This window comes from Mytilus galloprovincialis, chromosome 3, assembly GCF_965363235.1.
Source record: "Mytilus galloprovincialis chromosome 3, xbMytGall1.hap1.1, whole genome shotgun sequence".
Lineage (NCBI taxonomy): Eukaryota > Metazoa > Mollusca > Bivalvia > Mytilida > Mytilidae > Mytilus > Mytilus galloprovincialis.
The window spans coordinates 26,035,965-26,050,976 of record NC_134840.1 but is presented as its reverse complement, the minus strand read 5'-3'; the positions used below and the strand labels follow the sequence as shown (position 1 = coordinate 26,050,976).

General features: G+C 34.4%; 1 protein-coding gene across 1 annotated transcript in view; it reads left to right on the top strand.

Annotated features, from left to right (window-relative positions):
- LOC143067546 (nucleic acid dioxygenase ALKBH1-like) overlaps positions 1-1,550 on the top strand; it is a 38,686-nt gene extending 37,136 nt beyond the window's left edge. The window contains exon 6 of the mRNA XM_076240889.1: positions 13-1,550. Within this exon, the coding sequence (XP_076097004.1) occupies positions 13-475 (463 nt within the window). The 3' untranslated portion in view covers positions 476-1,550. The remainder of the gene's footprint in view (positions 1-12) is intronic.
- The last annotated feature ends 13,462 nt before the right edge of the window (positions 1,551-15,012 follow it).

The window sequence follows — 15,012 nt, the reverse complement described above, 5'->3', positions numbered from 1 at the left end:
TTTTGATTGCAGTTTTGGCCAAGATGCCATATTTTTGATTGGAGGTCTAACTAAAGAAACAAAACCAGAAGCCATAATGTTACACAGTGGTGATATCTGCATAATGAGTGAACAGTCAAGACTTGTATACCATGCTGTACCAAGAATTATGAAATCTGAAATGAACAGAATAGAAAAGTGTATACTGACATGTAACAAATGCATTGATTCATACAGTGAACAAACTAATTTAGAACACAACAAACAGTCTTGTGATAAACATTCAGACTTTGGACAGTTTGACAGACAATCTGATTCTGCAGAAAAAAGCAGAGAGACATCTATAGACGAAAAATTATTTTGTGATTATTTGAACTGTACACGGATAAATGTCAATATCAGACAAGTCCTAAAACCAAATGAACGGTTTCCTGAGCATCAAAATGATTTGTCATGTAGTGTTGAGAGTAAAAAATTAAAACTGGATACAAATTAGTTAAAAAGTCAATACTAGAAAACTTCAATGTTTTTTGTCTGACTTTCATTGAAGGAAGTAAAACTTTCAGGTTGCTTATCACTGGCAGGCAAAATATTATGCTTATTGTTTAAGAAGAACAAAATTTTATTAGCACTTCATATGTATGCTTTAACAACTTGTTCCTTTGGAGTGTGATATTATTCTTTGCTTGCTTATAGTATCATTTTAAGCTCACCTGGCCAAAGGTGCAGTGTTTGCTTTTTTCCATCACACAGTGTCTGTCGTCCTTAAACTTTTACATTAACAATTTTCTCTTCTGAAACTAATAGTCAAAATTTAACCAAAGTTGGCCAAAATCATCGTTTTGGTATTTAGTTTAAAAACTGATGCAGTGATCGACTGCTCTCACAGTCTTAATCTGGATACATGTACCTAATTAGGCTAAAAATAGGACATAAAGGTTTAATGCAAGCTTTGTCTATAATTTTGAAAACTGCTCGAGATAAAGAAATTCTGACATGAGCCAAAACTTAAGGATGTTGAGGCTCTCCCTATTGTCAATTTGAGTCAAAACTGTAAGACCACTTCTTATCAGAGTTGTTGCAGCCCTTAGATGTCAAATATTACCAGTTATTTTCAGAAGAAACTTTTAGTAATAATAATGACCAGCTAGATAAGACCTATAAACAAGCCAAATTTTATAAGAGTGATTACCCTTCAATGAAAATTTATTGTTACCTTATTTTGTGCTATGGACTAAAACAAGAGAATATAGAAAGAGACTGGAAACAAAAAAGAACAGCAATTCAAGATCATCAAAACCATATTAGCGTTAGCAATATTATCAAGATTCATTTTAAAATAATATGTTGAAAATAATGGTCCTTTCAGGAACTGTACCTACTCTCCTTAATTAAACATGTATATAAGATGACCATAAACACAATGTCTTCCACTGTGTCATCAAATGGTAATCTTGACAAATCATTTAATGAATACAAGTTATCAATAAAATGTTGTCATTTGAAGAAACCTCTAGGAAAAATATAGCCCCTAATTTATTTTTGACTTTATTGAACAATTATTGAAAATATTTTGAGTTTGCATATTTATTCAAATGCCAGATTTTTACCCTATGAGTGATTCAATGATCAGTGATCAAAATACAACATTCATCACTCTTTTTTACTTGAAAATTCAGAAAAATATAGCAAAGAAAGTATTAATATTAAATTTAAGGGTTTGAGGATATATCCCACAGCCTCAACTTGTCTGACAAAACAGCCATTGGACAGCAGAGTAATCTCAGACTAATTTGTCCCATGTTCTCTTGAACCAAAGGATGGTCAAAGATGTACAATTTCCAAATTCTCTTTAACCAATGAGACGTGTTTGTACCTGTAATAACCAGATTCTCTTGCACCAATAGATGATTATAAGTGTATTTGTTCGACAGAGGCGTAGCTTGCATGTATGCTCAGATGCTCAAGCATCCACATCATTTTGACAACAAAAAAAAATAAATAAATAAATAAAAAGAATAGCAGCAGTTTAACTCTGAAGTATCCAAATGTAACAAGGCTGAGGATATGAGGATAACGTCCAGTCATTTTCGAAGCAGTATGCCTGGTCTTTCATTTAGGATAATTTAGTTTGATAGTTGAATCGCAGAATAGTGTTTCAAGTTAACTTTTGTTCGTAAAAATAGTGTATGTCATCGGCTAAGGCAAGCGGAGAGGACTGATACGCTGACCAGTGGACATGTTTCATCTGAAAATTGAACCTAGTGGAGTGATGGCTTCTCATTTGACTATAGCAACTAACAACTAAAACACCATATCTGATATCGTTTCTTGCGACATTGTAAACGACGTGATAAAAAAATATATTTGTAATATAGATCGTGATAAGTCCTAGGCTTATAAATTCCCGTTTCTATCTAGGTTCAATTACTAATTTTATTTTCAATCAGTAAAGAACAAAGATCCTATGTTCCCCGCCATGCACATTACATGTCATATTTTATCTATCAAAGGGCAAGGCACAAGGGAATAACTAAAAAAAAAACTTTTATTTCTTTTTCTTTTTTATTTTCAATATCTAAAGAGAAATAAAAGCTTCACATCAAATAAAATGGGATTTCCATTACAATTTATATTTCAAAGGGTCGTTACTGGTTAAAAATCAGTGGCGTAGCTTGCATGTATGCTCAGATGCTCAAGCATCCACATCATTTTGACAAAAAAAAAAAAAAAGCAGCAGTTCAACTCAGAAGTATCCAAATGTAAAAAGGCTGAGGATATGAGGATAACGTATAGTCATTTTCGAAGCAGTATGCCTGGTTTTTCATTTAGGATAATTTAGTTTATGTAAACAAGATTATCATAGTTCAATCGCAGAATAGTGTTTCAAGTTAACTTTTGTTCGTAAAAAAAAGTCCACGTCATCGGCTAAGGCAAGCGGAGAGGATGATGATACACAGACCAGTGGACATGTTTCATCTGAAATTGAATCTAGTGGAGTGATGGCTTCTCATCTGACTATAGCAACTAACAACTAAAACACCATATCCTGATATCGTTTCTTGTGACATGGTCAACGACGTGATAAAAAATCAATTTGTAATAGATCGTGATAATTTCTAGGCTTATGAATTCCCGTTTCTATAAAGGTTCAAATACTAATTTTATTTTCAATTAAAGAACAAAGTTCCAATGTTCCCCGCCATACAAATTACATGTCATATTTTATCTATCAAAGGGAATAACTAAAAAAAACACTTTTTTCTTTTCCTTTTTTTATTTTCAATATCTTAAGAGAAGTAAAAGCTTCACAGCAAATGAAATGGGATTTCCTTTACAATTTATATTTCAAAGTTAAAAATATTTGATTACGACTTATTTTCGAAAGTGTCAAAGACATTGCTGATGATATAAGTTTCACTAAATCTGGCAAGAATTGTACACATGAAAGTGATAACAAGACCGGACGGTCGGACGCCCGGTATTTTTATGTCTCCTGCAACGCGTTTAGCTAAGTAATCAAAAATCAAAAACCCAAGGTTGTAGACTCAAGTTCCTGGAAAGGGGAGTCACTTCAGTTCCTATATTTCGAAGTTCCTTAATTATATACAGAAGTGCCGCTGTAAAGGAGTCCGTTTTTCATATGTCAAATATATAGATTATAAGATTAAGATTAGGTGGGAAACTTTTACATAGAATATTTATGAATTGAATGATGGTAGTTTCGAGGAAACAATAAAATTCGCTTGAAAATATAAATATATGAATTGGTGGGTATTTTGAATTTAAACAAAAATCTAACTAGTGTCGGATTCTGGGGGAGTACTTGTGCTTAAATAAAAAATAATTTTCTGTATAAAAAGGTCCAAAAACATCCACATCATTTCAACCCTGGCTACGCCACTGAAAATATTTGATTACGACTTATTTTCCAAATTGTCAAAGACATTGCTTATGATATGAGTTTCACTTAATCTGACAAGAATTGTACACATGAGAGTGCTAACAAGACCGGACGATCGGACGACCGGTATTTTTATGTCTGCTGCATGCGTTTAGCTCAGTAATAAAAAAAAACCCAAGATTGTAGACTCAAATTCCTGGAAAGAGAAGTCACTTCAGTTCCTATATTCCGAAGTTCCTAAATTATACAGAAGTGCCGCTGTAAAGGGGTCCGTTTAAACGATTTTTGATATGTCAAATATAAGATTGGGTGGGAAACTTTACATCAAATATTTATGAATTGAATGATGGTAGTTTCAAGGAAACAATAAAATTTGGTTAGAAATATAAATATATGAATTGGTGGGTATTTTGAATTTAAACAAACATCTAACTAGTGTCGGGTTCTGGGGGAGTACATGTGCTTGAATACAAAATATTTTTCTGCACAAAAAGGTGTAAAACATTTTTCGGCTCGCTCCGCTCGGCAAAACATCCACATCATTTCAACCCTGGCTACGCCACTGTTCGAGATTCTCTTTAACCAAAAGATGACTGGCCAGAGATGTATGATTGTATATTTGTCACAGATTCTCTTTAACCAAAAGATGTATGTGACCAAGATTCTCTTGAACCAATAGACGATCATAAATGTATATTCAAACCATATCCCCATTCAAAATCATTTATTGTCAAAAAAGGGTGTTCCAACCCCCGATTCACCATTTTGATCCACCGCTGTATTTGTCCCAGATTTTCTGTAATCAATATATTAATACAGATGTATTTGTCTTGAACTAATAGACTATCTATAATGTAGCCTCGTGGTGGTCCCGGATTCACTTTAACCAATAAATGATCATAGATGCAAGTGTCCTAGATTCACTTTAATCAATATAAATGATCATGAATGTAGTTGACTCATATTCTCTTGAACCAATGGATGGTCTACAATGCATTTGTCCCAGATCCTCTTTGACCAATAGATGGTCAAAGGTGAAATTGTCCCATATTCTCTCGAACAAGGATTTGTGTCTTTCTTACTGTACAATTCCTTACTCCAACCAATAGATGGTCATATATATATATGTGTGTCCCAGATTCTCTTGAACCAATAGATGACCATGGATGAATGTGGCCCACATTCTCTTTAAGTAACAGATGATCATATAGATATAGTTGTCCCAGATTCTCTTCAACCAATAAAATGATCATAGATGTATTTTTTTCCAGATTCTGTAGAACCAATAGAGGACCATAGAATTTCACGTTGCTTAGATCATGACTTATTTCTTTCCGAAATTAAAGTCCATGAATTCTAAAAGTAGTACATAAGTATGCCACATATATATATCATACAGTGCAAATAAAACAATAGACGATAAGCACCGATGTAATAGTATATCCACGGTTACTGAAAATAATTTAGCGCGAAGCGAGTAACAGCTAGCTAACAAGGAATTGTATTATTTTAAATACACAATTCCTTGTAGCTAATAAATACAGATCATGTACTCTCAAACTAAAGTATGAATCAGTGATTCTAATATATGACGTGCTTTTTTCGCTTTGGGAACCTGCGTATATTGACTTCTTCAGAATAATAAATAAATTTTGTGTTGTTACTGTCTTCTGATTGGTTAAAATTATTAGTTTTATTTTCAATGTTGTCAATTTTGATGGCGATACGCCCACTTTGACGTTGTTTATTCATACGCCAACATGTGTGTACTTTGTTATTGTTAATATAAATAATATAAAAAGTTCTTTGAGCCTTAGTTTTGATAGAAATTTATTTATAATGAATGGCAATAATTTATTTTGATTTTATTGAACCATAAAACTAATTTTTGACTCTTCACATTTTACATAATCCGCTTCGCGGATTATTCAATGTGAAGAGTCAAAAATTAGTTTTATGGTTCAATAAATTCAAAATAGATAATAGCCATTCATTAAATGAATCTTATCAAATTATCATGCACTCTATATATTTCCTAAACTTTAAGTTTAAAATACTTTCAAACTCTTAAATTGTGCACTTGATGTTACTAACTCATTCAGTGTGACTGTAATGTTTTGCATTCCGAAATTGACATATTTGACCTAGATACGACAACCGTTCATGCTGGCTGTTCAAACTCCTCCCTCTGAAAAATCACAGTGCCAGTCGTTTATTTTTTTACAAACAAAAAAGGGAGGTGGTATATTGGTATCACGTTGTCGTCGTCGTCAGCGTCGTCCGAAGACAGATGGTTTCCTGATAATAACTTTAGTATCAGTAAAAAGAAATCGATAAAATTTAATCACACACAAACAGGGGCCAAAAACAAGCATTTTTCTAGTTTCAGGACAATAACTTGTGTGTTACTGTATGGATCTCTTAAACATTGTACCACAAGGTTCCATAAAACAATGGGAAGGCTTGGATTGAGTTTGGAATTAATTTCACTGAACATGTAGGAATAAAGGGTCAAAAAGAAGCATTTGTCTTGTTTACATACAATAACTTGTGTTGCAGTGTATGGATCTCTCTGAAATTATACTTAAAGGTTTTTTTACTACAAAGGAAAGGCTAGAATTGGCTAGAATTGAGTTTTTGGGTTCTTGCTCCAAAGGGGGGGGGGGGGGGGCGGCAATAACTTGGTGGCCAAAAAAAAAAGGGCCCAAATAAGCATTTTTGTAGCTTGTGTTAAAGTGTATAAATATCTCTGATATTATACCACAAGTTCCATTATACAAAGGGATGGTTATGGGGGTTATGGCTCAAATCAAATAGGGACAAAAAAAGGGGGAAAACAAGGCTTTTTTGGTCGAGTCTGCAACTTTTGTTGTGGAAAGCTCGACATAAGGAAATTTGATCCGGCGGCGGCGTCAGCTAACTTCTTAAAATCTTTAAATTTAAGAAGGTGGAAGACCTGGATGTTTCATACTTTGTATATGGATGCCTCATGTTTCTGTCAGTCACATGTCCAATGCCGTTGATCTAATTTTCATGGTTCAGTGACTACTTGAAAAAAAAGGTAAGTTTTTTTGTAATGTTAAATTCTCTCTCTTATAATAAGTAATAAGATAACTATATTTGGTATGTGCGTACCTTGCAAGGTCCTTATGCCTGTCAGACAGTTTTCACTTGACCTCGACCTCATTTCATGGATCAGTGAACAAGGTTAAGTTTTGGTGATCATGTCCATATCTCAGATACTATAAGCAATAGGTCTAGTATATTCGGTGTATGGAAGGGCTGTAAGGTGTACATGTCCAACTGGCAGGTGTCATCTGACCTTGACCTCATTTTTATAGTTCAGTGGTTATAGTCAAGTTTTTGTGTTTTGGTCTGGTTTTTTTTGTCGAGCCTGCAACTTTTGTTGCAGAAAGCTCGACATAGGGATAGTGATCCGGCGGCGGCGGCGGCTACGGCGGCGGCGTTAGCTAACTTCTTAAAAGGTTTATATTTTAGAAGGTGAAAGACCTGGATGCTTCATACTTTGTATATAGATGCCTCATGTTACGAAGTTTCCGTCAGTCACATGTCCAATGTCCTTGACCTCATTTTCATGGTTCAGTGACCACTTGAAAAAAAAGTTCAGAATTTTTGTAATGTTGAATTCTGTCTTATTATAAGTAATAGGATAACTATATTTGGTATGTGCGTACCTTGCAAGGTCCTCATGCCCGTCAGACAGTTTTCACTTGACCTCGACCTCATTTCATGGATCAGTGAACAAGGTTAAGTTTTGGTGGTCAAGTCCATATCTCAGATACTATAAGCAATAGGGCTAGTATATTTGGTGTATGGAAGGACTGGAAGGTGTACATGTCCAACTGGCAGGTGTCATCTGACCTTGACCTCATTTTCATGGTTCAGTGGTTATAGTTAAGTTTTTGTGTTTTGGTCTGTTTTTCTCATACTTTATGCAATAGGTCTACTATATTTGTTGTATGGAATGATTGTAAGGTGTGCATGTCTAGTGGGCAGATGTCATGTGACCTTGACCTCATTTTCATGGTTCAGTGGTCAAAGTTAAGTTTTTAAGTTTTGGTCTTTTTATCTAATATTATATGCCAAAGGTCAGCTATATTTGGTGTATGGAAATATATTATGATCTATATGTCAGTCCCGCAGGTTTATTTGACCATGACCTCAATTGCACGGTTCATTGCACAGTGTTAAGTTTTTGTGTTTTGGTCTATTTTTCTTAAACTATAAGTAATAGGTCAACTATATTTGTTGTATGGAAGCTTTGTTAGCTGTACATGTCTGTCTGGCATGGTTCATCTGACCTTGACCTCATTTTCATGGTTCATTGGTCTTTGTTTAGCTATCTTGGTTAATGTTAAGTTTATGTGACAGTTGTAATAAAGCTTTATACTTAGGACTTTCAACATAATATCAATGATTAGTAAAGAAGGCGAGACATTTCAGTGTGTGCACTCTTGTTATACTGTATGCAATAGGTCTACTATATTTGGTGTATGGAATGATTGAAAGGTGTACATGTCTAGCTGGCAGGTGTCATCTGACCTTGACTTCATTTTCATGGTTCAGTGGTCAAAGTTAAGTTTTTGAGTTTTGGTCTTTTTTTCTAATACTAATTGCAATAGGTAAACTATATTTGGTATATGGAAATATTTTATGATCTATGTGTCAGTCGCACAGGTTTTATTTGACCTTGACCTCATTTTCACTGTTCATTGCTTAGTGTTAAGTGTTTGTGTTTTGGTCGGTTTTTCTTAAACTATAAGCAATAGATCAACTAAATGTGTTGTACGGAAGAATTGTTAGCTGTACATGCCTGCCTGACATGGTTCATCTGACCTTGACCTCATTTTCATGGTTCATTGTTTTCTTGTTTAAGTTTATGTGACAGTTGTAATAAAGCTTTATATTTAGAATTATCAACATAATATCAATGATTAGTAAAGAAGGCGAGCCATTTCAGCGTGTGCACTCTTGCCTGGTTACAGAACAATTTAGGCAATTTAAAAGCACTGTAAGGGAGGTAATCCAATTCAATTTAAAAAATACTGTTAAATATAATGTTTGATTACCTCCCTTACACTGCTTGAAAATTATGTATTAAGAAATGATGATTGTCTTGAGATGATTAGCTGTAAAAAAAAATTAGAAATTACTATTGATTAATGTTAATTTTAACCATGACTGTATTACATTTTATATTTTAATATTATATAAGGTATTTAAAAAAGGAATTAGGGCCCAAAAGGGGTCCAAAACAAGCATTTTTCTACTTTCAGGATATTAATTTGTGTATAAGTATTTCAATTGCTCTGAAATTGTACCACAATGTTTAATACCACAAGTAGAAAGTTGGGATTCATTTTGGGGGTTATAGTGCCAACTGCTTAGAAATTAAAGGCCAAAAGGGGGCCAAAAACAAGCATTTTTGTAGTTTATGTACAATAACTTATATGTGAGTCTGTGGATCTCTCTGATATTGTACCACAAAGTTCCATATCACAAAAAGGTTATGATTGGGTTTGGGGGTTATTGTACCATTCATGCAGGAATAAGGGGCCATTAATTAAAAGGACTAAAAACAAACATTTTTCTAGTTTCCAGACAATAACTTGTTGTAGTTTGCAGTCAATGACTTGTGCTTAAGTGTATAAATCTCTCTGAAATTATACTAAAAGCTTCCATACAACAAAGGAATGGTTTTGAGGTGTTATGGCTTAAATCATTTAGCAATTATGGGCAAAAAAGGTGGAGACAAGTTTCTCTGGTTAAAGGAAAATTTAGACCATTTAAAACCATTGTAAGGGAGGTAATCCAATTTATATTTAAAGAATACTGTTATTAATATATGTTTGATTACCTCCTTTACCCTTTACACTGCTTGAAAATTATGTATTAAGAAATAATGATTGTCTAAATTTTTTTCTAGAAGTTACTATTCATTAATATTAATTTTAAACATGACTGTATGTCATTTTATATTTTAATATTACATGATGTATTTAAATGAGATGTTAAAAACTACATTAGAAATTTGAATTGAGATTTTTTTTGGAATAAGGGAAAGGTGGAGGTAAAAAAAAAAAAGGGGGGGGGTAATAAGAATTTGTTGGGGGTACAATTTTCTCATTTCAGATTTCAGAAATCAAAATAAAGATTTCTTCAAATATTCTTTTTTAGGGGATTAATATTCAACAGCAGTATATTGCTTAAAAGCAAATATTCTTTTTAAGTTCATTAGACCACATTCATTCTGTGTCAGAAACCTATGCTGTGCCAACTATTTAATCACCATCCAAATTCAGAGCTGTATCAAGCTTGTATGTTGTGTCCATACTTGCCCCAACTGTGCAGGGTTCAACATCTGCGGCCGTATTAAGGAGCATCTGGGTGGAACATGGGAAAGCGGGAGGTGAAAAAAATGGGGGGGGGGGGGGGGTAATCAGAATTTGTGGGGGTGCAAATTTTCTAATTTCAAATTTCTTCAAATTTTTTTTTTTTAGGGGAACAATATTCAACAGCATAGTTAATTGCTCAAAAGCAAAAACAAATTTTTAAGTTCATTAGACCACATTCATTCTGTGTCAGAAACCTATGCTGTGCCAACTATTTAATCACAATCCAAATTCAGAGTTGCGGTGTCCATACTTGCCCCAACTGTTCATGGTTCTACCTCTGCAGTCGTATAAAGCTGCGCCCTGCGGAGCATCTGGTTAGCTAAGCGGTGATTTATTTTTGTTTTAAGATTAATAAGTTCTTCATAAATGACCAACGTCTCCATTTCGAAAATCCATCGTCAAGATTAAAGATCCGAATAAGTGCCTCCTTCAAGCGAACGATTTGTTAAAGCAGTGGCACAGTACTTAGTACATAGTGTTTTTCTATGATTTATAATTAAGAAATGTTGCTTGAAGTCCATTGATTTATTAATGAGTTTGGGTATTATTTTGTCGTGGGTGTATTAACTTATATATGGATAAAAGGCGTACTGTCCGAGATCATCCTCTCAAAATGAAATCTTGGAATTTTGAGTTATATATTACCGGTCTCGGAATGGGGCACTTGCTATGTACTGATTGGTTAAGTAGGGATGAGTGACAGTGGCCAGGCTTGGATAACAACAGAAACTAAACAAATGATAAGAAAGAAACAGAGACTTTACAACACAGCCAAAAAATCAAAAACGGGAAAGATTTTAAACTTTATAGAAAAAAAAGTAAAAGAGCAACTTCTTAACAACCATGACCAATATGTCAAAGACATTCTGACCCCAGAAGAACCAACAAAAGCTCATACAGACAGTTGCAGAGAACAAATATATGCTACAACCATGAAATTTTGATCGTATATAAAAGGTAGGAAGAAGGATAGTAGTAACATCAGCATGCATAATAAGAATGGTAAGGACACAAGGGTATTGACAAGTACACAGTAAATCGGATAGATAACTGGCTTCAAAATAGAAAACAGACTACTCCTGGATGGCTGTAAATCACAACCTGCAACCGTACGATCCGGAGTTCCACAAGACACCGTATACTTGGTCCGCTTCTATTTCTCCTATACATCAATGACATTGGGGATAATTTAACAACTGGTACCAGCATAAAAGACTCTTTGCAGATGATTGCTTATTATATAGAGTAATGATACAGAAATATTACAGAAAGACTTAACTGAATAAGAAAAGTGGTCTATTGATTGGAAAATGACATTTAATCCAAAGAAATGCTACGTTCTACAGACAACACATAAAATCCGTAATAGAATTATAAGACCATACTTCTTACATTCTACAAAGCTGGAACTAAAAGAAGATAACCCATACCTAGTGGTGGAGCTGGACAGCAAGCTCAATTGGAACCATCACATTACCTCAAAAATTAACAAAGCTTCACAACAAATGAACTTTGTCAGAAGAAATTTATATAGATGCCCTCAAGATGTTAAACAACATGCTTATATTGCTCTGGTAAGACCACATCTGGAATACGGTAGCTCAGTATGGCACCCACATTGGAAGAAGGATATCAAACGGATAGAAATGGTACAACACAGGGCGGCAAGATATGTAACCAAGAACTACAACCACCAACCCGGCTCTATGACCGCAATTATACGATCTTTGAATTGACCGACTCTTGAAACGAGAAGAACAGCAAATTGCTTGATATTATTTCAGAAAATACTGTACCATGAAGTAGCCACAGAAATTCCGATTTACTACCCAGAGGCGGATTTAGAGGGGGACCAGGGGGCCTGCCTCCCCCCTTTTCTGGGAAAAATTTTGTTGCAAATATAGGGAATCACTGAAGCATGACCAGAGTGGCCCCCTCTTAGGCAATCAATGGGCCCCCACTTATGAAAATTTCTGGATCCGCCAGTGCTACCTCGTCAACAATCGGAAAACACGTCATAGCCACAGAGTCCGCATCATGCAACCACAATGCAACACATCCGAGTACGAGCTTCTACCCGAGAACAATCCGAGACTGGAATCACATTGCAACTGACACTGACTCGGACCGTTGGTTTTCCCGTTTGAATGGTTTTACACTAGTATTTTTGGGGCCCTTTATAGCTTGCTGTTCGGTGTGAACCAAGGCTCCGTGTTGAAGGCCATGCCTTGACCTATTGGTTTATTTAAATTTTTACTTTGATGGAGAGTCGTCTTCCTATTTTTCAGTATAGACAATATGTAATTACCATGTCAAATATAATTCATTACATTAACCAATGAATTGTATCCAATGAATTGTATACTTACTCACTTACTTACTTACTTACTTACTTACTTACTTACTTACTTACTTACTTACTTACTTACTTACTTACTTACTTACTTACTTACTTACTTACTTACTTACTTACTTACTTACTTACTTACTTACTTACTTACTTACTTACTTACTTACTTACTTACTTACTTACTTACTTACTTACTTACTTACTTACTTACTTACTTACTTACTTACTTACTTACTTACTTACTACTTACTTACTTACTTACTTATAGTTGATTTCCAGTACAGGATCCCTCAAGGTTCCTCTTCACAAGACTCATAATTTAATGTTTTTCTTATACTGTTTTGTCCGTGACTTCCGGGTATTTCTGCTCTGTAGTCATTATAGTATATCTCTTCGTGTGACCAATATTTGTCTAGTCGGTTTTTGAAGGAGTTTATGGATGGTGACTTTGTTATTTTATCTGGTAGTTTGATCAAGGTTTCATAGCTATTCTAACAGAGAAAGAGTGTTTACGGATATTGGATTGGAATATTTGATGAACGACTTTATTACTGTTGGTCCTGCTACTATATCTTTGTTGAGAATCATCTGCCTTTCTTAAAAATGAGCTCACTTCTTTGTCGTAGTATCCGTTCATTGTTTGGAAGGTATCAATCATGTCTCCTTTTATTCTCCTATAGGATAATGTTGGTAGGCCTAGTTTTTTAAGTCTTTCTGGGTAGCTCATGTCTTTGAGACCTGGTAATTGTTTTGTAACCCTTCTTTGGACACTTTCTATTTTGTCGATATCTTTCTTTTTGTATGGGGACCAGACTGAGCTGACATAGTCTAGGTGGGTTCTAACCATGGTTTTATATGTAATGGCATGAATGTCTCTATTCCAAAGTATTTAAATGTTCTTCTAAGAACTGCGAATATGGAGTTTGCTTTGTTCACTTTTTCACTAATGTGGTTTTCGAAGGTGAGTTCTGAATCGATAAGGACTCCAATATCTTTTTCCTCTTTAACTTGTGCTATAGGAGGATTTAGTAGGTTATAGATTGGTGGATGGTCAGTGCTATTAGATTTCTTACTTATTTTCATATATTTACATTTTTCAGGGTGAAATTTTAGTAGCCATTTGTCACTCCAGGATTCCATCTTTTTAAGATCTTCTTGTAAAATTTGTCTGTCATTCTGGGTTTTAATTATTCTGAAGATCTTAGTACATCTGAAAATAGGTATGCATCAGAATCTACTTGGTCTGTGAGATCGTTTATATATAGAAGAAATAGTAGTGGTTCAAGTACTGATTCTTGGGGTATCCCAGATGTAACGTTAGCCTAGTCTGATTCTTCACCATTCACTATGACCTTTTGTTTCCTATCTTCTAAGAAGCTCGTTATCCACCCTACTATATCTTCATGGACACCTAGATTTTGGATTTTGGCTATTAATCTTTTATGCGGTACCTTATCAAAGGCCTTCATAAAGTCGGTATATATGCAGTCTATGTCTAATCCTTGATCTAGTGCCTCTGTCCATTTATCAATCACGTCTAATAGTTGGAGACCAGTTGACCTTCCTGCAATAAATCCGTATTGCTTTTTAGAGAATAGGTTGTTCTTTTTCATATGGTCTATAATAAATTCACGCAATATTTTCTCCATTATTTTACATACTACTGATGTCAAACTGACTGGTCTATAGTTTTTGGCTAGTGACTTATTACCCTTTTTAAATATTGCACTGATCATAGCATTTTTCCAATCGTTAGGTACGGTCTTACTTTCAAGTGATTGATTATATACTATACAATCACTATGATAAAGGTTTTGTCAATGATTCAGCGATCTCTTTTAACAATCTGGGGTGTAGTTTGTCCATCCCTGGAGATTTATCTATTTTTAATGCATTTAAGTGTTTCAGCCGACTACTTCCTCCTTAATTTTTTGATTTGGCATTTCATTAGTTACTAATACCGGTGTTGGAGATGGCACCTCTCCATCAGGTTCCTTGGTGAATACACTGGAAAGTATTCTACTAGTAATTTGGCTTTTTTGCTGTTATCTTCCGTTTTATCTGATTTTGTGTCTTCTGGATCCCGAGATGTAAGTCCCCAAATTCCTTCTTTGGTTTTCGTTTTTTACTTGATATAACTCCAGATAGCTTTAGGGTTTTCTTTAGCTTTTTCAGATAGATTATTTCTCATATTCCCTCTCAGTCAAGTTACAACTTATTTACTCTACTTTTTACTTGATTCCTTATCTTATTGTATTCCTATCTCACCTCTGGGTCGTTATTATGGGTTATCTTTTTTGACAGGATGTTTTTCCTTTTAATTTTATCTATGGTGTTTTTATCCATTGGAAAGTTATTTTTCC